At 48.8% G+C, this 24,963-nt stretch overlaps 1 protein-coding gene across 4 annotated transcripts; it reads left to right on the forward strand.

Annotated features, from left to right (window-relative positions):
• The first annotated feature begins 4,386 nt into the window (after positions 1-4,386).
• On the forward strand, positions 4,387-17,093 carry SLC38A7 (solute carrier family 38 member 7). 4 transcript variants are annotated; one of them, XR_004342973.1, is made up of 14 exons: positions 4,387-4,432; positions 5,007-5,140; positions 5,401-5,498; positions 6,277-6,680; positions 7,324-7,522; positions 7,759-7,903; positions 8,912-9,010; positions 9,589-9,646; positions 9,864-9,978; positions 11,343-11,490; positions 11,900-12,099; positions 12,443-12,849; positions 12,964-13,018; positions 15,121-17,093. XR_004342973.1 is itself a non-coding variant. In XM_030297763.1 (14 exons), exons 4-14 carry the CDS (start codon positions 6,411-6,413, stop codon positions 15,221-15,223), a joined length of 1,545 nt encoding a protein of 514 aa, XP_030153623.1. In that variant the 5' UTR covers positions 4,387-4,432; positions 5,007-5,140; positions 5,401-5,498; positions 6,277-6,410; the 3' UTR covers positions 15,224-17,093. The 4 variants fall into 4 exon arrangements, 2 of the variants coding, with proteins under 2 accessions (XP_030153623.1, XP_032447255.1); XM_030297763.1 differs by having other exon boundaries at positions 12,443-12,595; XM_032591364.1 differs by lacking the exon at positions 12,443-12,849.
• Positions 17,094-24,963: the final 7,870 nt, after the last annotated feature.

Consider the following 24,963-nt stretch of genomic DNA (forward strand, 5'->3'; position numbering starts at 1 on the left):
TGTGGGTCTTAAGTTTTTTTAATAAAATGAAAATCCTTGTTTTTATGGGAGGCCAATTGATGCTTAAAAGTTGGTAACTAATTCAATTTTTTTTTTTTTAATGATTTGTAAGCAAGATGCAAGCAATAGATTGCCAGTGTGGGGCCTTTAGCCTGAAGTCATGTGCTCTGTCAGCAGACTTCTCGCACTAGTGGCATCTGCTTAGCATCAGTGCTACCCAAGGCTATTCTGTCCCCTCTGCTTCGTGCTAGGAAGTATTCAAGATGGGACGGCTACTGGCCAGACAGACCGTGGAACAGGAGTCAGGCTCAGAGGCCATCCACGGTGTTCTGACAGTTGTTGGGAGGGGAAAGTGGGCTCTTGTTTCTCCTCACTCCCTGAGGGACACAGTGCATGGGGAGGTCACTCCTGACCCTTGGCTCCTCTGCTAATGGAAACACCACGGTGGTAAAAGGAAAAGTGAATGGACTGGATCACTGGATGTCTTTGGAAATCTCTTTAAATAAAATGAACATTAATTGATCCATAAAGGAACTAACTGCCTAGGTTAGGAGAAACTGCTTTAAGTCTCCTTGTCTGGAGCTGAAAGGTTGAAGGTTGGCTGCCAAAACCTCAACCAAAAAAGGAACTTAACTGCCCTGCTGACTTGTTATTTTTAAACCCATGTATTACCAGCTCACCCTGGACTGGACTAAGTCCCGTTCCTCACTGAAAACAGCTGGGAGATGTGAACCTGATGCTTCTCTCCACTGTCCAGGCTGTTTGCTTCACCTTTTCCTGGTTTCTTAGAGTCTAAAATGTTAACATTCTTCCACCTGATGGAGGAAATTGCCCACTTAGAATAGTCTTGCCTTTGTTCTGTTATAATTTAAGGTCTAATCATCCCCCAAACTGGATTGATTTTTAAATTTTTGTTCTTAACGTTTATTTTTGAGACAGAGACAGAGCATGAACAGGGGAGGGGCAGAGAGAGAGGGAGACACAGAATCTGAAACAGGCCCCAGGCTCTGAGCTGTCAGCACACAGCCCAATGCGGGGCTCGAACTCACGGACCGTAAGATCATGACCTGAGCCGAAGTCGGATGCTTAACCGACCGAGCCACCCAGGCGCCCCTGGATTGATTTTTAAAATATTGGTTCCCTGGTCTTACCTTTGGGCATTCTGACTCAATATGTCTGAGATAAGGCTTGGGAATCTTTTTTTTTTTTTTTTTTTTTTTAATAAAAAAAAAACTTTCTAGGTGGTTCACATATAGCTGACCCATGGACCAGTCCTTGGGTATTCTTAGACTGCTTCAAGCTTACATCTAAACAACCAAAGTCCAGGGGCACCTGGGTGGCACAGTCAGTTAAGTGTCTGACTTGGGCTCAGGTCATGATCTCACAGTTATGAGTTCAATCCCCACTTTGGGTGCTGCACTGACAGTGTGGAGCCTGCTTCAGATTCCCTCTCTTTCTCTTTCTCCTCTGCCCCTCCCTCACTTATGCTATCCTTCTTAAAAATAAATGTTAAAAAAAAATTTTTAAGGAATGAAGTGCTAATATATTCCTCAACATGGGTGAATCTTGAAAACAGTATGCTGAGTGAAAGAAGGCAAAATATATGTGATAAAGTCACAGGTCAGTCTCTCTGAGGTGGATGTTCTTTGGATGCATCTAAAAATCCTACATGTTCATTCTCTAAGGATCACTACAATTATGTCCACTTTTACCTTATTTGTATTACTTTTAAAATTTGCTCTTTTCTAATTAAGAAAAAAAAAGTCATGGGCACCTGCCTGGCTCAGTCGGTAGAGCATCCAACTCTTGATCTCAGGGTCATGAGTTCAAGCCCCACATTGGGCGTGGAGCCTACTTTAAATTTTTTTTCAACGTTTTTTATTTATTTTTGGGACAGAGAGAGACAGAGCATGAACGGGGGAGGGGCAGAGAGAGAGGGAGACACAGAATCGGAAACAGGCTCCAGGCTCTGAGCCATCAGCCCAGAGCCCAACGCGGGGCTCGAACTCCCGGACCGCGAGATCGTGACCTGGCTGAAGTCGGACGCTTAACCGACTGCGCCACCCAGGCGCCCCGGAGCCTACTTTAAAAAAGGGGAGTTGCCTGGGTGGCTCAGTCAGTTAAGTGTGTCTGACTCTTGGTTCCTGCTCAGGTCATGATCTCAAGGTTTGTAAGTTGGAGCCCTGCATCGGCCTCTGCTCTGGCACCATAGAGCCTGCTTGGGATTCTCTGTCTCCCTCTTTCTCTGCTCCTCCCTCACTTGTGTCTGTCTGTCTGTCTGTCTCTCTCTCTCTCTCTCTCTCTCTCTCAAAATAAATATTTCTTTAAAAGTCACATATTCGACAAAAAGTCACAAGTGACTTTTTATGAAAGCAATACTGGGCAACTCCATAGAAGCAGAGTAGGTTTGTAGTTTCCAAGGGCCTACAGGAAGGAGGAGTAGAAAGTGACTACTAATGATTACAGAGTTTTTGAGAGAGTGATGATAATGCTCTGAGACTGGGTAGGTTGCAAAATTCTGAACATAGCAAACACCACTGTATTGGACACTTTACAAGGGTGAATCTTGTGGTAAAATGCATAATGAACCTCAATAAAGTTATTTGTTTCAAAAACTTGCAGGGGTGCCTGGCTGGCTCAGTTGGGAAAAGCATGGGAAGCTTGATCTCAGGGTTGAGTTCGAGAGCCGCCTGTTGAGTGTAGCAATTTCTTAAAAAACAAAACAAAACTTGCAAACAGCTCAGCTATCCTTCAGCAAGTGATTACACAAACTGGTACATACACACCACGAAATACTACTCAATAATAAGACATACACGACAACTTGGATGTGTCTCTGGGAATTAAGTACAGAAAACCAGTCCTAAGTTACAAACTGTTTGATTCCATTTTTTTTAATTTAATTTTTTTTAATGTTTATTTATTCTTGAGACAGAGACAGAGCGTGAACAGGGGAGGGGCAGAGAGAGAGGGAGACACAGAATCCGAAACAGGCTCCAGGCTCTGAGCTGTCAGCACAGAGCCTGACATGGGGCTCGAACCCATAAACTGCGAGATCATGACCTGAACTGCAGTCAGTCGCTTAACTGACTGAGCTACCCAATGCCCCTGTTTTTGCTTTTTTAAGTCTATTCATTTAATTTGAGAGACAGCAGGAGCAAGGGGGGAGGGACAAAGAGAGAGAGACTCTCAAGCAGGTTCTGCACTGTCAGCACGGAGCCCAACGCAGAGCTTGGTCTCACCAACCATGAGATCATGACCTGAGCCAAAATCAAGAGTCAGACCCTTAACCAACTGAGCCACCTAGGCACCCCCATATTATTTCTTATAACTGCATATGAATCCACAGAGATCTCAATAAAAATTTCAGTTAAAGATGACTTGGGTTATGTGGTATTTCCTGTGTTCCCTCATCAATGAGGATCTTGATTCATGGACAGATACATGTAGTGGAGAGCATATTCTCATAAGACAGACCCGGGACATTGGAATGGCAAAGATTACGTGACAACTTGAAAATGTTGCACACAACCAGGAACAGAAGCCAGGGCTCTGGACACCCATTCCCTCATTCCACAAATATTTTTTTTATATGAGTAACTAGATACCTCAGAAACTGTTTTAGCATCTAGGCCCTGAGGTTATGGCCATGAACAGTACTCAGACCAGTCCTCTCACAGGAAAGATCACACAGCTCAAGTGGGTAAAAGTGGTCCCTCACTGTCAGTGAAAGAAACTCCAGGGTCACTGGTTGCGGGTCTGAGGCCAGGAGGGAGACACAGGAGGATAATGAGGCCAAATCACTTTTGTCCGGTTCCTGGGCCTGGCAAAGACACCAAAGCTCCTAATGTTCTTCCTAAAAGGAAGGAGTAATGTTTCGCTTTGGCTAAGAGACCAGGATTAAAACTAACAGGATAGGGAAGACTGGGTAGCTCGGGTCATGCTCTCACGGGTGTCGAGGGTTCCAGCCCCGTGTCAGGCTCTGTGCTGACAGCTCAGAGCCTGGAGCCTGCTTTGGATTCTGTGTCTCCCTCTCTCTCTGTCCCTCCCTGCTTGTGCTCTGTCTCTCTCTTTCAAAAATAAATAAACATTAAAAACATATATATATACATATATATGTGTATCTATACATATATATGTATATATGTGTATCTATGTGTATATACGTATATATACGTATATATGTATAGATACACATATATAGATATATATAGATATAGATATAACTAACAGGTTATGCGTGGTGGTCTGGGAGCGGAGAGTGGCTCGCAGCAAATGTGTGGTTGAGGATTCAGAGGGCCGGTGCCGTCCAAGCCTAAAGCCTGCAGAAAACTACAACTTCCAGCGTCTCCCGCGGCCCGCCTGAGCCCTGGCTGTCATGTGACCTCGGCTCACGTGTCTCTGCAGCCGGCTCGGGTGGGAAGTACCTTAGGTAGGTGGTAGGAGGTGGAGGCGGTGGAGGGTGGAAGTGTTAAGTCTCGGACCCCAGCTGTCTAGAGCCCTGCCCACTCCGTGCGGGGCTCCGAAGCCCGGAGTCGTCGGTCCCCCGCCAGCCCTCAAGAGGACCGGCTTTGCCGCGGCGCCGTAGTTCGGGCTGTTTCCACCTAGTGCTAGGCCTGAAGCGCCTTCCTAGCTTACCTCACAGCAGCCCACTCGCCTCGCTTGGGGCCTGGGGATCTTCCCCTCCGCGCCGGGCGCTCCCTAACCCACCTCCCAGTGCAGCCCTCCCTGCTTATTTCTGGGATCCAGCCCCAGACTGGACTGGGAACCCGCTTTGGTTGGGATCGGAGAGGGCCTGTTGCAATGGTTACAGCTCTGGCCTTGAGCCTGTGGACATCATTCTTCTGGTTCTGCCGACTATCTGCTGTGACATTAGTCTAGCCTCTTTCCTTCCCTGGGCCTGTTCCTCTAACTGATCTGGTGCTCCATTATTGAGTTAGCGTCAGAGCTGCTGACGCTCTGCTGACCAGCGCAGAAACAGCTCACACTCTTCTCTCCACTGACAGCAGATTTTAGATAAAGTCTTGAAGAAGAAATTGGGGCCAGAGAGGGAAGTGAGGAAAATCAGATCCTAGATCTTCAAGAAGGAGCTGTAAGGACAACACACCCTCCACCATAGCCCATCAGGCAGAAGGAGAAGGTAAGGTGGGGACAATGGAACCGGGGACTTCGCATGGAAGGACAGCCGAGAGATCTTGGACCAGTGCAGAGACCTCTGTGTCTGAGATGTGAGCAGGGTGGAGGAGGGGGTCTCACAGCTCTGGGAGCGCTGACTTTACAGGGCTCTTTCTTGAGCTATGCTGGAAACCTGGGAGCCCAGAGCTCTCTGCCTCCACTACTCACAGCTTTGATTTCTTTTTTTTTTTTTTTTTTTTTTCTGTGTTACTGGTTGAGTAACAGGTTGCATAAGAGGAAGCCTGTGGCATCTGATCTTTCTGGACTTGGAGCCAGCAGTAGAGATATTTCCTCTGGAGCTGTGTCCCTTGGTTGCATGCTTGGTGAGAGCACCCAAACTCTCTGTTTTCCCTCTCATGAGCGTATGGTTCCCATCTTTGTTCATCCATCACCAGGAGAAGCAATGAGAAGCATCCGACGACCTGGGGGTGGGCGGTGGCCTCATTAGCCATTCTAAACCCCTCAGTGTGCTGAGAGCATCAGAGAGACGCCTCTCTGATAGGCAATGGTTAGGTCAGTCACAAGGGAGAAGAGTGAGAGTTAGCCTTGAATTTTCAAGGGCTTTGAAAGCTACACAGAATTTAGACTCTGGGCTAGAGAGCAGTATGTTGGATTGTAATATATTGAAATACCCACACTTCTAGGTGAGGGCTGCGATTGCAAACCCTGTGGTGTGGAAACAGGCTGGGAGGCCAGATAGATTTAGACCCAAATCCTGCTCTGCCTTTTGCTAGCATGTGACCCTGGGTCAACGATATGATCTCTCTGAACCTTATGACCACTGTGATAAGGACTGAATGAGATAAGATATGTCCAAGATACTTCTGCCCAACAGGAGTGTAGCCTCTCCGTAGTGCTGATGTGTTAGTATTCCGCTCTCTTAGGTTTAGGACTTATTTACCTATGGGTCTCTAAGCCTGAAGCAAGCAGGCTTTACATCAGATATATTTCTGCCTCTGCCACCATACACTGTGACACCCAAATGCAGTGTTCTGCAGAGGCACACCTGGGTTTGAATGTCAGCCATATGACCTTGGGAATGTTGTTTCAGCATTCTGTGCCCATCTCAGGATAACAGTAGTACCTGTGTTTCCCATCTAGGTTGAGAAGAGCCAGAGCTCACAGGCCTCCTAGAATAACAGCCCCAAACAGGCTAGTGCCGCCCTCCAGCTGCCCAGGGGATGTGGTTGTGAGGCAGAATCCACAGACCCCGTGGGAAGAGGGCTCTGAGTGCCATGGCCCAGGTCAGCATCAACAATGACCTTGGCGAGTGGGGTCTGAGCACAGACTCTGGGGAGCGGGCCCGTCTGCTGCAGAGTCCCTGTGTGGACACAGCCCCCAAGAGTGAAGGGGAGGCGTCTCTTGAGAGTCTGGGCAGAGGCACCACTTCCACAATTGGGGCCATCTTCATCGTCGTCAATGCCTGCCTGGGTGCAGGGCTGCTCAACTTCCCGGCGGCCTTCAGCACTGCAGGGGGCGTGGCAGCCGGCATCACACTGCAGATGGTGAGTGTGCTGGCCGTAAGGGCAGAAATGCAGTTCAGGTGTTGGGTCTGAGCTCTTTACCTTGGAAGGGAGGCTTTGCCTCAAGGATAGTCAGTCAATGACACAGGCTACCACTGCTCCCACCCTCACCCTTGGCAGACATTACTAACCTATCCCAGCACTCTTTCATCTGAGCCCAGGTGAGGCTGCAGAAGGCTTCCCAGCAGTTTGGACATCGACTGCATATTTAATAATTTTGTAGTTTATGTTTAAAAAGTGGGCTCTTACCTTTTAGAACTACATGCTGGAATATTTACTGGTGAAATGATTTGATAGCTGGTATTTCCTTCAACATAATCCAGAGTGGCAGAGGGAAACAAGATGAGCCATGAGCTGATTATTTTTGAAGCTGAGTGATGGGTGCATGGCGGTTCATGATACCATTTTGTCCCTCTTGTGTGTATTTGAAATTTTCCACAAAACTTCTTCGTTTTTAAAGAAAATCTCAACTCGGCAGCCTCCAGCCATGTGGTAAAGTTGCCTACAAGATGAGGCTTATTTACCAAACTGGCGGTAGGCATTGGCCTAGTAAATGCTGAGCAAGATCAGGCTGCCCTTTGTTGCCAGGCCTGTCCCACACCCTGTGGCTCTGTCCTGCTTGCAGGGCATGCTGGTCTTCATCATCAGCGGCCTCGTCATCCTGGCCTACTGCTCCCAGGCCAGCAATGAGAGGACCTACCAGGAGGTGGTGTGGGCTGTGTGTGGCAAACTGACAGGCGTGCTGTGTGAGGTGACCATTGCCATTTACACTTTCGGCACCTGCATCGCCTTCCTCATCATCATCGGGGACCAACAAGACAAGAGTGAGGTTCCCCCTCAGTACCTACTTCATCCCTCCCGCTCGGCCCTCGGGATCCTGGGTGGAGGAATGGGCACCAACACCTGCCCAAGGCCTAGCCTGGGTCCAGCCTTCTTCTGTGAATCCTCCCTCCTGGCTGCTGAGCCCATTAGACAGATGGAAGCCCTGAGGCTCAGCAGAGCAGGAGGGCCACAGCCTGCAGGAGCCTGGCATGACATTCTCTCCTTCCTCCCTGTGCAGTTATAGCTGTGATGGCAAAGGAGCCTGAGGGGGCCGGCAGCAGCTCCTGGTACACAGACCGAAAGTTCACTATCAGCCTCACTGCCTTCCTCTTCATCCTGCCCCTTTCCATCCCCAGAGAGATCGGCTTCCAGAAGTATGCCAGGTTCGGAGGCCCCACCCCAACCCAGGCCAGACAGAAGCTCTAATCACACACAGCTAAAGGCCCAGGCACTGCTGGAGAACCCCTCTCCTTCTGGGGCAGCCAAAGTGGGCAAGGCAGCGTGGACCACGGCTCGCAAGGCCACCAGCATAAGATTTCCTTTTGTGTCTGCATCAAGGGAGACAGTGGCCCTTTGCATAGTGAGAGATCCTGTTCCAAATGTCCTTGTCACAGAAGAGACAGGTGGTTATCAGGAGTGTGAAGGGAGCTTCCAGGCCAGGACCTTGGTTTTCCCAGGGAGGAGGGGATTTTTTATCATTTGGAATTGTCAAGCCTGGCCCCATCTTCCATGCAGCTTAGTATGAAGGGACAGGACTGGCTTCCTGTCTCAGGGTCTGAAAAGCTGTGTAATTCTGAGCCATTTCCTGTGATCCACAATTGGTAGGGTCACACTTGGCTGTCTCCAAGGTCCCCTTTAATGTTGACATCCCCGTATTTGAATCTTCAGCCCTTTTACCTCCAGCGGCTCCTACTTCTCAAAGGCCCTTGTAGCAGTCACCAAGTGAGGGTTGCACTGATGGAAGAAACACATATGCTTTGAAGCCCAGACCTCTAAGCCGAACCAGTGCATTTCCTAATGGTCAGAAATGTTAGTCTGGTCCCCTCTTGCGGTCCAGCTGCCTCCAAGCTGTGACTGGTTTCTCTAAAACCTGTTTCTTTTTTTTTTTTTTAAAGTTTATTTATCTATAATAAATAATCTATACACCCAACGTGGGGCTCAAACTCATGACCCCAAGATCAGGAGTCACATGCTTTTCTGACTGAGCCAGCCAGGCACCCCTCTAAAGCTTATTTCTCATGCATTTTTTGAATCTTTGTTTGGAATAATCTCCCAATTTATTCAGTAGACACTGTGGTCACTAGAGCTGAGGGTAGATACCCCTGGGGTGGAATCAGAGAGAGGGCAGCTGGGGCTAGGGAAGAGGAAACTCAAACCATTCTTTCTGGCAGCTTCTTGAGCGTCGTGGGCACCTGGTACGTCACTGCCATCATTATCATCAAATATATCTGGCCAGATAAAGAGATGACCCCAGGGGACATCCTGACTAGGTGGGTAAGAACCCCAAGGAAGCCGCTACTTGGGCTCCAGGAAGTACTGGGTCAGACATCAAAAGGCCATACAGGTGCTCTTTTTAAAGCTCATTAGGTCACCAGAGCTTGACTTGTTGGTCATTGGAGAAAGGAGGCAAGAGTGAGAACCAACATCCAATATCCAATATCCAACAGATAAGCCATTGTAAGACTTGGCCTCCAGTTATGGAGACTACCAGGGTGGAATTGCACATTTTTGCAACTTGTCCTTATCTGTAATTTCTGTATGAGGATGAATCTGTTTTCTCATTTAAAAAAAAAAAAAAGTTTCTTGTTTTTGAAAGAAAAAGGAAAGCAACTCCAGTGCAGCAACCAGAAATTCTGGATTTTGGTCCCAGGAGGGTCTTCCAGAGTCTCAGTGTACTGACCTGTGAAATGGAGATGTGCCCTCTCCCTGTTTCCAGACTTAAGGGGGTTGAATGTGTAGAATAGTGGTTGGTGGAGGCCATGGTGGGATGAGTGAAGAGTAAGGACATGGGGCGGTTGGTGGCTCTGTGGGATTCACAAGCAGCAGACTCTTGTGTGTTTGTCCACAGGCCAGCTTCCTGGGTCGCCGTGTTCAATGCTATGCCCACCATCTGCTTTGGATTTCAGGTGCCGGTTGCAAGGTTCCTGTTGTCCTCTTAGCTCACTCCCCACCCTGAGCAGGAACCCACATTATAGGGAGGATGGGGACATCCTGGGAGGAAAGACAGAGTCAGAGCACTGGGACTTGTCCCTTGTCCCTGGTGCCTTTGTCCCCAAACTGCCTCCCTCTGGAAACTGGGAAGGGGTCACTTCCCCACCATAACTGTGACCTTCACCCTAACAGTGCCACGTGAGCAGTGTGCCGGTCTTCAATAGCATGCGGCAGCCCAAGGTGAAGACCTGGGGTGGGGTGGTGACAGCTGCCATGGTCATAGCCCTCGCTGTCTACATGGGCACAGGTGAGTGCTCCCCTCTGATGACTGGGCTTAGAGTGCTCCCACTTTTCCTCTTTGTCTCCAAGTCCTCTGGCCAAGCTTTCTTGGGGACAGCCCAGCATTCCCAGCATATCAAACACTTCTGTAGGCATTGGCTTGAACCTGGGCTGCCTTGGGCCTCCTCCCCCCCAAATGAGAGAGATGTATTCACCCATTCACTTGGCAGCTGTCAGTCCGTGCCTCGTGAGTTCCGGGAACTGTTCCCAGCACAGGGGATGCCGTGAAGATTGACAGACCTGGTCCTGCTCACCTGGAATTGACAGTCTAGCCAGAGAGTCTTACAAGAGTAAGGCAGGAGTCAGTAAGGACATCCAGACAGTGGGGAGTGCCACCACAACCAGTGAGACAGGGAAGCTGTGAGTGGGACTAGGAGAGGTGGTGACAGTCTCCATGGTTCACAGGAGGCTCCTGTCTAAGGGGGTGGCATGTAGGGAGCCCCAGTGACGAGGAGCGAGCATCTGAAGGGCTGAGAGAAGAGTGTTCCAAACAGAGAGGCGGGAAATGCCAGGCCCCTGAGGCAGGGACAGACAGGGCTGTGCAGCTGGAGTGGGGTGAGTTGGGGGTGGGGGGCAGGCAGGGAGGCCAGACAGGGACCAGAGTAGGTCCTGTTGGGCGTGAGGACTATGGGGAGCCCAAGAGGAAGCATTTCAAGCAGGGGCACATCTCGACAAAATATGGCTGCGGGCGCCATGCGGAGAATGGTTTGGATGACAAAGCAGAACAGGAAGACCAGGCCGTGATTCCTTCCACAGGTGTTATGGGGCCAGCATTGTTCTACCTCTGAAGACAAAGCCAGGAGCAAGAGGGGCAAATAGGCCAAGTCCCTGTCCTCCTGGGGCTCGTGTTCTGGCTGGAGAGACACACAATGAATAAGTGTAAAAGGAAAACACACACACACACACACACACACACACACACACACACACACACAGGAGAGTTCTGAGGAAAATAGAGCAGGGTGCTGTGAGCGAGCGCCCAAGGTCAGGGGTTATTGTGGATGGGCAGGGCGGACTCATTCTCTGAGGAGGGGACACCAGAGCTGTGACCTGAATAGTGAAGAGATAGGGGTGCGAAGGGCTAGACAGACAGAAGGTTAGTGCAGAAGCTCCGAAACAGGAACGTGCTGGGTGAGCTCAGGATGACAAAGGTGGCAGTGGGGAGGGGATGTGAGAAGTCAGGGACAAAGCCTCGGGTCCCAGCCTGACACCCTCTTAGCCTCCAGAGCTGCTCCAGCGCCCTCCCCATCTGAGTTGCAGCCTGGAGTAAATGGTCCATCCCCCTCACCCTCCCAGGATTGCCCCTGCCAGCCCTCTTGTCCCTGTCCTCAGGCATCTGTGGCTTCCTGACCTTTGGAGCTGCTGTGGACCCCGATGTGCTCCTGTCCTACCCCTCGGAGGACATGGCTGTGGCTGTTGCCCGTGCCTTCATCATCCTGAGCGTGCTCACCTCCTACCCCATCCTGCACTTCTGTGGGCGGTGAGCCCCCTCCCCACCCCATGGGAGTGCTCCCTCTCACCAGGACTCCTCAGCACCCCTGAGAGCCCTTTGAACATAGTCCTTTGGCCTTTTGTGAGTCCTCTAAGAACCTGTAGTCAGATCCTTCCCTGAACACCTAGCCTCTGGCGTACCCAGACCCTTCCTTTTCAGGAGGATAATAGCATCAGTTCCCACGAGGTGAGCATGTCCTGGGCCAGGCCAGGCCCTAAGCACATCACATCCACCAGCCCGTCCAGTCCCCGTGGCAACCACAAGAGTACTGCTGGACCCATTGCACAGAACAGGAAACAGGATCAGCGCTTAGGGCCTTACCCCTAGTCTACGCACTCAGAGCTCTGGCTCTGTGAACTGGAGGTAGGGGCCTCTGAGACACTCTCTGTGTGGGTAGGGCGGTGATCGAGGGCCTGTGGCTGCGCTACCAGGGGATGCCCGTGGAGGAGGACGTGGGGCGGGAGCGGCGGCGACGCGTGCTCCAGACTCTGGTCTGGTTCCTGCTCACCCTGCTGCTGGCACTCTTCATCCCTGACATCGGCAAGGTCATCTCAGTCATCGGAGGCCTGGCTGCCTGCTTCATCTTTGTCTTCCCAGGTATGGACCTGTGCCCGCCTCCTGCACCCCCACCACCCTCCCCCCCCCTCCCCCCCGCCCATGCAGTACTGGCTCCCAGGGTCTCCCGGCCTCAACTCCTCCCTTGCTTACCTGCCAGGAGAGTAACCACCAGCCCTTACTAATCACCCACCTCAGGCTCTGCACTAACCCCTGCCCCTCCTGAAAAGAAGGGATAGATGTTATCTCCATTCTGTTGATGAGATGTGAGGAGGTTAAACAGACTCAACCATTGAGTAACAACTTTTCTGACCCAAGTCTGTCTAGGTGCACAGCCTACACTCTTAACCTTTCATTCGCTTCTCTGTTGCTGCCTGACTGTTAGGGATCCGGCTGGTTCAGCCCATTACAGCCCAGAGAGTGCCAGGGTCTGGCGGCAGCACCCGGATACAGAAGTCGGGAGACCCAAGTTTCAGACACAAGTCTGCCACCGGATCCCCAAGAAGTGCTCCCACCTGCCCAGCCATGAGTTCTGCCTGTACCCAGCTTATTTCTCTCTAGGAGACCAACTTGAAAGTCCTTGCCACTTTGCAAGGAGCAGGGGGGGCCACATCTGCTCAGAAGTGCCCTGGGAAGGGCCCTCGGGGTGGTGGGGGCTACTGCTGAATCCCCTTCCGTGGCTGCCCCTTTGGCTCTGGGGCTCGCCTGCAGCCCAAGGAGAGCCTGTCAGATGCTGGCCTCTCACGGGAGAGCAGATCCAAGGCCTCCGACTGCACGTGGAGTGGGGCAGAGGTGAAGAGTAAACACAGGCCTTTCTCCATTCACCGCTACCTCTTGGTAAAGGGGGAGGGTGGGCCTGAATGAAGGAGCCCGCCTGAGCTCTCGGGGCCACGTCTTCTCTTCCAGGGCTCTGCCTCATTCAAGCCAAACTCTCGGAGATGGAAGAAGTCAAGCCAGCCAGGTAAAGCAGAGCCCGGGGTGTGTGGAGGTGCCAGATGAGGGATGGGCTGGTGGGGGCAGGGGTGCTTAAAACGGGGAGAGATCAAGAGACCTGCGGACTTAAAAATAGCAGAAGAGTTTTTGGGGCGCCTGGGTGGCTCAGTCGGCTAAGTGTCCGACTTCGGCTCAGGTCATGATCTCACGGTTTGTGAGTTCGAGCCCCACTTCGTGCTGTATGCTGACAGCTCAGAGCCTGGAGCCTGCTTCAGATTCTGTGTCTCCCTCTCTCTCTGCCTCTCCCCCACTCATGTGCGTGCGCACTTTCTCTCAAAAATAAATAAACATTAAAAAATTTTAAAAACAAGACGAACCTCATACCTTTAAAAAAAAAAAAAAAGGCTTGGGGCGCCTGGGTGGCTCAGTCGGTTAAGCGGCCAACTTCGGCTCAGGTCATGATCTCACGGTCCATGAGTTCAAGCCCCGCATCAGGCTCTGTGCTGACAGCTCAGAGCCTGGAGCCCGTTTCAGATTCTGTGTCTCCCTCTCTCTCTGACCTTCCCCCGTTCATGCTCTGTCTCTCTCTGTCTCAAAAATAAATAAATGTTAAAATTTTTTTTTTTTAAAAAGGCATAAGAGTTGTCTAAATACCTAAGAAATGGGTGGCACATGCTAGCTGTGACAGTTTAAATGCTACTGAAGGACTTTAGAGAAAAAAGTGGAAGTTCCTCTTGCCCCTACAACCCACTCCCCACCACATCGCTTCTCCTGAGAGCTCTCTGTCATCAGTATGGTCTTCTAGTTGTTTCTGTGTGTGCATACATATCCAAATACATAGAGCTACGCATACGTATGCACAAACACATGAAATTTTGTGTCTGGTTTGGTTTTTTCAAAAATGGCTTCATGCCAGACGCTTTTCTACCACTTGCTTCCTTTCACTTAACCATGTGTGTTAGAGATCACTCTACGTCAGCACAAGAAGATCCATCCACTTCTTCCCTTTTTTAAGGGCTGCGGAATGTTCTAGTGTGTGAATGTGTGAATACTCTTATACGTGTGCATCTTGACACACCTGTTTCGAGGATCTTACTAGGATCAATTCTTAGAAAGAAGTTGCTGGATCAAGGGGCATGCTCATTTTTACTTCTGCACATAGGTTCAAATTTCCCTCTAGAAAACCAGTTAGAGTCCTAGCAGTAGAGTGAGGGTACCCTGTTCTCCACACCCCTGCCAGTATTGTCTAGAACAGCCTTTTTTTTTTTTAATATTTATTTATTATTGAGAGAGAGAGAGAGACAGAGTGTGAGCTGGGGAGGGGCAGAGAGAGAGGGAGACACAGAATCTGAGCAGGGGTTCTGAGCTGTTAACACAGGCTCAGAGCTGTTAACACAGAGCCCTACACAGGGCTTGAACCCATGAACCATGAGATCATGACTTGACGCTTGACCAACTGAGCCACCAGGAGTCCCAGAACAGCCTTTTAAATTTGTGTTAGTCTAGTAGATGAAAAACACAATATTGTTTTAATATCCACATTTCCTTGAATAGTACAGAGGTTGAAAACAGCTTGTAACCTTTTTTAAAAGAATTATATTTGCATATTCTATATACTTCATTCTATAATGAAGTAATATTCATTATAGAAAACTTTAAAAGTACAAGTTTAAGGAAGAAATTTTGAGTCATCCTTAATGTCAATACCCTGTTGTATCCTCTTACTGCCTTGTCACTATATTTGATATATATATTTGCAGATGTCTGCGCTTTTTTTTTGTAAATGGAATGGATCACACTCCATGTGACCTGCTTTTTCCTGAACATGTTTCCATCAGGAGGCACGCATTCTAATCCTGGTTCTGCCCTTGGCTTGCTGTGACCTGTCAATGAGCTCCATTAGGTCTTGGTCTTCTGACCCATGGACTGGATCTTACACTTGGCCCCACATACCTTTGTATGAAAAGTCATTTAGAAGTAGGAAGTGCTCTACTCACTAGAGAAATGCTATAAGTAATTACAATAATTAACTGACACACACACACACACACACACACACACACACACACACACAAGTCTGCAAAGCCAAGGGTAGGTTGACTGACTAGGCCTCTCTCTCCTGCCTTACAGCTGGTGGGCGCTGGTCAGTTATGGTGTCCTCTTGGTCACCCTGGGAGCCTTCATCTTCGGCCAGACCACAGCCAACGCCATCTTTGTGGATCTCTTGGCATAACCGCTGCCTCCCAGGCAACACATGGCCTTTGCCACTGGACCCAGGAGCCCATCTCTTAGAGTTGTGGGGTCACCTTGAGTCCAGCATCATTCCCAACTGCTGGTAGGATGACATCTGGACATCCTTTTCCAAGAACGGTTCTGGAGTAAAATCAGGCCTCACACCTCTGGATGGCTCAGACCCAGCTCCCCCTGCTCTCCAGTCCCGGCAGTTCCACGATGGAGGGAGGAGGTCTTGTATCACAGAAGAATCTTCTCTGTCCTTCAACTCTCAACTTCTCCACCCCTGAAAAGCATGGGTGAGGAGGATCAAAACATCTCAGAAAAAAGACCGCAGCCTGACTTTCCTTTGGAGAAAGTATGGGCAAAGGGCCACTCAACAGAGCACCCTGTCCTGAGCAGGACCTGTGCTCATTATCCCGGGACTCAGTGCCTGCTCCAGTTGGGCAGCCGCTTGGCCAGCCGTGACTTCTCTGGGATCTGGCAATTTCCAAAGGTAGCACAAAAGTCATATAGACGCAGACGCACAGAGGTAGATAGAGTCATGCCTTGTCCACCCCCAGCCTGGGTCCAAAGTGAACCTGTAGACCTCTTTTCCGTGGCTATTTGACATCTCCCAAGACTTTGAGGCCTCACCCTCTTTCCCCAAAGCTGAGGGTCCAGGCATCCCTCTCCTCCTCCATCTCCAGACATCATCAAGTCTAATGTTTACAAACGGTGCCAGCCCGGCTCTGACCCAAAGGACAGGGGCCGTCCCGTGCCACCACGGTGCTGTGAGTACTCCTCAGTTAGCTTTCCCCTTGGCAGGAAGTCTGTTTATCTCACTCAGATTCCAGATGGGCCCCTCGTTTCTGTGGCACAGGGTGGGTAAGAGAGAAGGCTGGGAATCTTTCAAACCCACACAGGTTGGGTCAGTCAGGGTCCAGGTGAGCCTCTCTGTTACCTTCTCTTTCAGTGACTGCTTCTCTCTGCCTGCCCTCTGCTCCCCTCTCCCCTGGCAACCCCAGCAGGATAGCCCACAGAGAAGAAGAGCAGCCGAGTTGTCACTGACTGGGCAGCACTTGAGTGTAGTCACGCCGGTCTGGAAGTTTCCCTTCTGGCCCAGATCTTGTCTGCTCCCTCCCCCCAGCATTTCTTCAGCCCCTCCCCCAGTTTTCTAGTTCAGTCTCTCCTGCTCATGTAACACTGGGGCAGGAGGTGTGCCCAACCCTCTCGTGTCAGCTTCCTCAGCTCCACAAGCCCACCAGACCTGGCCTCAATGACCCGACACCGAGGTCACACGTGGGTTGTACCCCAGGTGGGGTGAGGAGGGACACTCTTCTCCCATTCTCAATTCCCAGTTTTCCCTCCTTGGCTGTTCACTTTGACCAATGCCAGGCATTGAATCAGGCCTCTTCCACCTGGAACTCCTAGAATTTCCTTGGCCCTGCCTGCCCCAAACCTCTGTACCAAGGGTGAGAGGGACCCCCACCCCACAGCCCTCCACTCAGGGCAGTGAGACCACAGAAGCAGAGACTGGCCGCGGCCAGATGGGCTTCTGCTCAGGTCCCGGATTGGATGACTCACCTTTCTTCACATCCCTCAGCCCCTCAGCCCCTGGAGCCAGACCCCCTGTGCTGTTTTCTCTCCGCCCCCTGCACAGCACCAGGTCCTTTCAGTGTGCATCCATGCTCAGTCAAGGGATGGGGGTGTAAGGGGAGTCCTCGCACAGAAACAGACCCATCAGAAAAAGGAGCTGGAATCTGGCCACGTGGCCTAAGCTCAGGAGCCCCCTGCCCTGCCCTCCCAGCCAGGGTATTTTACTGTTTCTTTTCTACTTGTGCACATTCATACCAGAGAGGATGGCTAATAAAAAGAGACTGTGCTGCTGAGCTGTGTGGCCTATGTCCAGTGCTGGGGACACAGTCCAGACCACTGACAGGAAGAAGGTAGGCAGGTGGGGAGGGGGTGGGGCAGGCACTTCTGGCTTCATCGTCTTTGACCCCTGTCAGGGATGAGTCCTGCCGTGTTCCCCTGACCAAGAGGGGAACATGCGAGTGGTTCTTGGTGCCTCCCCTCTCTTCCACATCCCATCAGGCCCTGCCTGCCAACCTGGAGATTTACCCTGGGCTCCTGTCCTTGGTTTAAGTCCTGCTTGTGTCTTCGCCGCACCATGTGGCCTCAGACTGGCCTCTGTGCTGCGTGTCTCTTGCCAGCCTCACATTTTGGGGTGAGCTTCCAACTCCTGAGCATCCGCCCTCATCCTTTCAGAGGCATGTGTTGAGCAGACCCTGGTTGTCCTGGTAGCAGAACCAGGTACTGACTGCTCAGTGCTGGCAAGAAGGTAGACTCAGCAAAACAGACAGCGGCTCCACCCTCAGACCAAGTGGTCACACAAGTATCTATTTGCAGATTGTGATATGTGCCAAAAGGAGAACATATAGAATGTTCTACTGGGGGGCCTGAAGCTTGTCTGGGGAGTCAGGGAAGGCTTCCTGGAGGAAGTGACATTTAAGCTGGCCCCTGAATGATGAGTAGGAATGAACTAAATGAAGAGAGGTGAGGAAACCTTTCCAGGCCATGGGAACTACATGCGCAAAAGCCCTGGCATTTGGTACTTGGTATTGGAAGAACATTGTCTGTGGGGTATCGCCTGGATGTGGGAGAGCAACAGGGATGAGACTAGAGCATTCCGGGGTGGTCTTCAGTGGCGCCCCCCTTGCCCACAGGGTAAAGTGTAACCAGCTCATCTTCCACCACACTCCCTCCCTCCTGGTGCGAGTGGGGACTCTCTCCAGGGAGAAAATACTTCTGAAGTGGCCTAGTACTTTTGAGGGCTGGAGGAGTGAGACAGCTTTGGGCCACGCTTCACAGGAGGACTAGGGGACGAGAACTTGAGGTTTGGTTTCACTTTCTCTGAACAAAGAGAAGGAAAGGTTACATCTATGCTAAAGGCCAAACACCAGATTCATCATTTGTTCGTTATATTCAAGACTTTGCCCGTGTCGTGTCACCCCCATACTTGTAGGCACTTGATCACATCTCCCCCGTTGCACTGTAAGCTCCATGGGAGCAAGGGCATATCTCCTGTTAAAAAACAAAATTCAACCGAGTAAACTGGAAGATCTAATAGGCTTTATTAAGGAATTCATGAATCAAGCAGTATCCTGTCTAGCAAGTACAGAGATGCTCCAAGGAGTTGTGCAAAATGGAAGGTTTTTACAGGAAGGGAGTGGGACAAGGTGGTTATTAGCCAATGAAAAGAAAGCATTGCTTCAGGCCAAGTCACCCTCGCTTAAAGGGAAGGGCAGGGGGTCTTGGGTGGATTAGCTCATCTTCCTTTGGGGGATGGAGAGGGCCCAGGTGACAGATTGCCCCCTTGGTGCTGATCAGAAAATTCCTGACTGATCAGTTAAGACATTTCTGGGGAGGTTGAAACTGCAATTAAGTCTCATTTTGCTGTCCTGGGGGCCAATGACTCCACCTTGGGCCTGTGGTATTGTTTTTAACACTCCTTATCCATCTGGTGTCTTAGTCTGGAGCCTGGCCCATTGTAAGCAAGTGTCCTATAGTTGTGGAGCAAATGAATGAATAGCAACGAACATTTGTTGAATTCTTCCTTTGTGCCCCCACTTCTCCTGCATCATCCTCTCTCAATCCTTGCAACGGCTCTGGAGGGAGGCTAAGAAAGACTATCACATAGTTTGCTCAGGGACACACATTGGTAATAAAATTGAAGTCTGACTGCACTCTTGTCATGCGTGGATAAATAAGTGAGCAGAAGGCTTTCTCAGAGCCAGCCTAGTGCTTTCTGACCCCTGAAGGCAAGCTCAGGAGCCTAATACCCCCATGCTGGCACCAACACCAGTTCTTGGAACCTTTGGATCATCCTCCCAGCCAATCCCTGTCAAGTACTGGGATGCCTGCTGACTAGGGGCTCTGGGCAAACTGCATCTCCCCTCTGGGCTTCTGTTTTCCCCGGCTCTAAAATTGGAGTGATAATCACTGACCTTATTTACCTCCCAGGGAAAAGGGGAACCAATGTAAAGACAGCACAGGAAAAATGACAGAAGTGCTTTGTAGCCAGAAATCGACATTCACAGAATAAATATGAGAACTCGGTGTCTCCTCAAAAAACTGGGATTTCCCTACCGCTTCTTGGGAGTCAGGGTACTCTTCAAGCTTTAATACAACATACAAAATTTTTTTTAAGTTTATTTATTTTTGAGAGAGAGAGAAAGATCATGAGTAGGAGAGGGGCAGAGAGAGGGAGAGGGAGAATCCCAAGCAAGCTCCATGCTGAGCCCCAGCAGGGTTCTCAACCTCATGACTGTGAGATCATGACCTAAGCTGAAATCCAGAGTCAGATGCTTAACCAGCTGAGCCACCCAGGTGCCCCTAATGTACATGCAAAAATTTTATCTCCTTAGGATACAAGTTCTGATTCAGTAGATCTAGGGAGCCTGAAGTCTGTATTGTTAATGCTCCCAGTGTTGCCCATGCTCTGGAGCTTGGACCGCACTTTGAGTAGCAGGAGACTGGTGGACGGAGCAAAGCCTTCTAGAAGCCTCAGATAGACCTGAGGTGGATCTCGGCAATGCTTCTTAATGCTGTGGAAACCCAGAGAATCAGTTCATTTGTCTCAACCCTGCTTTTCTCCACTCTAAAGTAGGAGTGATGGTGCCCACCTTGTAGATGTAAATATTTCAAATCCAAGGACAAATGGCATAATAACATATGTGAAGTGCCTGGAAGCTGGCCAGGATTGTGTTGGTTATTTCCCTGTACTGGAAGGAAGGAGGGAAGCGCGTGAATGCAGTTTCTTCTTTTGGTCAATAGAGGTCACCTGTGTGTAGTTTCTTCTTGTGAAAGAGGAGACTTCAGGGGCGCCTGGGTGACTCAGTTGAGTTTCTGACTCTTGGTTTCGGCTCAGGTCATGATCCCAGGGTTGTGGAATCAAGTCCCATGTCAGACTCCGTGTTGAGTGTGGAGCTTGCTGGGGATTCTCTCTCCCTCTTCCTCTCCCTCTTCCTCTCCCTCTGCCCCTCTCCCCCAGCTTGCTCTATGTCTCTCTTTAAAAAAAAAAAAAAAAAAAAAAAGGAAAGAGAGGAGACTCCAGTCCTCTGAGTCACTAGGTAATTTAGCTGCTGCCTAGTACCCCTGAGTGATGCCCCTATATTGGGGTCAGGACCGCAATAATCACACAAACCAATTGTGTAGGTACATGTGCTAATGTAGATTAGATATTATAAATCCGGATTTGGTAATAATTCATTGCTATGATACAATGAAAAAAATTCAATAGGTACAGAGGAAGGCCAGAGAGAGATATTGTAGCCAGGAAGAAGGCTGACACACTGTCCTGTGAAGGAACACTGTGTGTCCTGGGAGGGAATAGGCACTAGATTCACTAGGTCATTCTTCCATGAAAAATGAAACTGATGTATCAAAGGAGGAGTTAAGACGATGGAATAGTAAAGGGACTTTGGGCTAGTCTCATCCCTCCAACACAGATCAACATCAAACCACCTTGAACACCTAGGAAATCTATCCGAGGATTAACAGAACGACTGTGTAATTTGAGGGAGAGAGCACAGCAGCTTCTGTTAACAAGCTGACCAACACACACATAGGATCTAACTTCCTTTATCTATTTTTTTATTTTTAATTCATTCTGTTGTTGTTGTTGTTTTCTTCCTCCAAAATGACAAGATGGACAAATTCACCTTAAAAGAGAGAACAGGGGGTGGGGGGCTGCCTGAGTGGCTCAGTCAATTCAGCATACAAATGACTCTTGATTTCAGCTCAGGCTGTGATCTCATGGTTTGTGAGTTTAAGCCCCACATCTGGTTCTGCGCTGACAGTGATGAGCCTGCTTGAGATTCTCTCTCTCTGCCCCTCCCCTGCTCTCTCTCTCTCTCTCAAAATAAATAAATAAAATAACTTAAAAAAGAAAGAAAGAAAGAAAGAAAGAAAGAAAGAAAGAAAGAAAGAGAAAAAGAAAGAAAGGGAGAAAGGAAGGAAGGAAGAAAGAAAAAGAAAGAAAGAAAGAAAGAAAAAGGCACTTGGGTGGCTCAGTCAGTCAAGTGTACAACTTTGGCTCAGGTCATGATCTTGCGGTTTGTGAGTTCAAGGCCTGCATCAGTTTCTGTGCTGACAGCTTGGAGCCTGGAGCCTGCTTCGGATTCTGGGTCTCCTTCTTTCTTTGATCTTCCCCTGTTCCCACTGTCTCTCTCAAAAATAAACAAACAGGGGCGCCTGGGTGGCGCAGTCGGTTAAGCGTCCGACTTCAGCCAGGTCACGATCTCGCGGTCCGTGAGTTCGAGCCCCGTGTCGGGCTCTGAGCTGATGGCTCAGAGCCTGGAGCCTGTTTCCGATTCTGTGTCTCCCTCTCTCTCTGCCCCTCCCCCATTCATGCTCTGTCTCTCTCTGTCCCAAAAATAAAAATAAACGTTGAAAAAAAAAATTAAAAAAATAAATAAATAAACAAACATTAAAATAAATTACGGTGGGAATGCAAGCTGGTGCAGCCACTCTGGAAAACAGTATGGAGATTCTTCAAAAAACTAAAAATAGAACTGCCCTACGACCCAACAATTGCACTACTAGGCATTTATCCAAGGGATACAGGTGTGCTGTTTCAAAGGGACACATGCACCCCAGTGTTTATAGCAGCACTATCAACAATAGCCAAAGTATAGAAAGAGCCCAAATGTCCATCAGTGGATGAATGGATAAAGAAGATGTGGTATGTATATATACAATGGAGTATTACTCAGCAATCAAAAAGAAGGAAATCTTACTATTTGCAACTACATGGATGGAACTGGAAGGTATTATGCTAAGTGAAATGAGTCAGAGAAAGACAAAACTCATATGACTTCACTCATATGAGGACTTTAAGAGACAAAACAGATGAACATAAGGGAAGGGAAACAAAAATAATATAAAAACAGAGGGGAACAAAATATAAGAGACTCGTAAATATGGAAAACAAACACAGGATTACTGGAGGGGGTGTAGGATGGGGGATGGGCTAAATGGGTAAGGGGCATTAAGGAATCTACTCCTCAAATCATTGTTGCACTATATGCTAATTTGAATGTAAATTAAAAACACATTACAGGACAGCTGGGTGGCTTATTCAGTTAAGCGTCCAACTTTGGCTCAGGTCATGATCTCACGGCTCATGGGTTTGAGCCCCGCATCAGGCTCTGTGCTGACAGCTCAGAGCCTGGAGCCTGCTTCTGATTCTGTGTCTCCCTCTCTCTCTGCCCCTCCCCTGCTCATGCTCTGTCTCTCTCTCTCAAAAATAAATAAAAACTTTTTTTTTTAATTTTTAAAAAAGAAAGAAAGTACAGGAGGGCACCTGGGTGACTCAGTCAGTTAAGCATCCTTCCAACTCTTAATTTCGGCTCAGGTCATGATCTCACAGTTTGTGAGTTCAAGCTCTGCGTTGGGCTCAGTACAGATAATGGAGAGCCTGCTTGGGATTCTCTCTCTGCCTCTCTCTCTCTCTCTCTCTCTCTCTCTAAATATATAAATACATAAAAAAGAACTAAAATCTAATCGAGTCAAAATTAAAAATGCTGTAACCAAGATGCAAACCCAAATAGAAGCCATAAAAATGAGGATGGACAAGGCAGATGAGCAAATTAGCGATATAGAAGATAAAATTATGGAAAATAATGAGCTGAAAAGTGAAACAAAGGTCAGGGATCATGAAGGCAGACTTAGGGAATTCAGCAATTTATTCAAACCTAATTACATTCATATTGTAGGAGTTCCAGAAGATGAAGAGAGAGAAAAAGAAGCAGAAGGTTTATGTGAGCAAATTATACTTGAAACCTTCCCCACATCTGGGGAAGGACACAAACATCAAAATCCAAGAAGCACAGAGAATTCCCATTAAATTCAACAAAAGCCAGCCATTGATTGCCAAGACATATCATAGTCAAATATATACAATGGAATATTACTCAGCCATCAAAGAGAATGAAATCTTGCAATTTGCAAAGATGTGGTTGGGGCTAGAATGTATTATGCTAAGTAAAATAAGTGAATCAGGGAAAGACAAACACCATGTGATTTCATTCCTATGTGGAATTTGAGAAACAAAACAGATGAATATATTCAAAGTCGGGGAAAGAGAAGGAAACAGATCATAAGAGACTCGTTTTGTTTTTATAAAGTATTTTTTAGGGGTGCCTGGGTGGCTCAGTTAAGTGTCCAACTTTGGCTCAGGTCATGATCTCACAGTCCATGAATTTGAGCCCCACATGGGGCTCTGTGCTGACAGCTCAGGGCCTGGAGCCTGCTTCAGATTCTGTGTCCCCCTCTCTCTCTGCTCCTCCTCTGCTCATGCTCTGTCTCTCTCTGTCTCAAAAATAAATAAAAACATTTAAAAAAATAAAAAATAAAGTATTTTTTAAATGTTTATTGATTTGAAAGAACATGTGTATGTGGAAGGAGGGGCAGAGAGAGGGAGAGAGAGAATCCCAAGCAGGCTCCACACTGTCAGTGCTGAGCCCAACATGGGGCCCAGTCCCACAAACCACAAGATAATGACCTGAGCTGAAGTCAGCTGCTTAACCAACTGAGCCACCCAGGCACCCCATGCAATGCAGTATTTTAATGTGGCATATCCATGCAATGCAGTATTATTCAGTCTTTTTTCTTTTTTTTAACATATATTCATTTTTGAGAGACAGAGCACAAGCAGGGGTAGGGGAGAGAGAGAGGGAGACACAGAATCTGAAGCAGGCTCCAGGCTCCGAGCTGTCAGCACAGAGCCTTACATGGGGCTTAAACTCACAAACTGCAAGATCATGACCTGAGCCAACATCGGATGCTTTACCGACTGAGCCACCCAGGCGCCCCAAGAGACTCTTAATGATAGAGAACAAACTATGGGTTGAAGGAAGGAGGTGGGTAGGAGATAAGCTAGATGGTGATGGGTACTAAGGAGGGCACTTGTGATGAGCACTGGGTGTTATATATTAAGTGATGAATCACTGAATTCTACTTCTGAAACTAATATTGCACATATGTTAACTAAAATTTAAATAATAAATATAACTTAAAAAAAAAAAAAAGAAAAACCCAGAACATCACGAATTAAGTTTGTGGACTTAAAAAAAAAAAAAAAGTGCAGCACGTAAGAAGGTTGTAAGTGGCCACTCCATCCTAGCAACAAGTAAAAAAGCTGAACCAACTGAGAAGTCAACAACTCTCCTTAAATCTGTAGGATAAGTCCGATTACAGGGCACACCACTGTCCCTGAAAATTGAAGAGAGTGACAAGCAAGTATGGGCAGAAACTCACAAACAGAGGCATCTGCAGGAACTGGAGTCAGGGTAGGGAAGCCCAAACTGTGATTGGAGGCTCAGTGGGTACAAATCTGACAGACAAAAACCCCAGGGGACCTAGTCGTGGGAGGGGGCACACTTTTGTGCATTTTACCTCCCGGAGCTTTGTAGGTTCTCCTAGTAAATGTCAGAGAAAAACCCCCTCCAGTTTCCAGGAGGGGAAAGACGAAGCCATTTTGAAATGTGCCACAGCATTCTGACCCTCAGGAGACATGCCCTCGGGGGAAACTTAAAATTTAACCAGAGCCTAACCTGCTGGGATTTTATCAGAGCCTAACTGACGTAAGGAAAGGGAAATACCCAACTGCAGCCAGCTCTAGCCTTCCACGTGGAGGAAGGGAAACAGGTCAGTCCAGCTCCCTCTACTTGCCCTGTCCCACCCAGAGAGGACTGG

Source organism: Lynx canadensis, chromosome E2, assembly GCF_007474595.2.
Source record: "Lynx canadensis isolate LIC74 chromosome E2, mLynCan4.pri.v2, whole genome shotgun sequence".
Classification (NCBI taxonomy): domain Eukaryota; kingdom Metazoa; phylum Chordata; class Mammalia; order Carnivora; family Felidae; genus Lynx; species Lynx canadensis.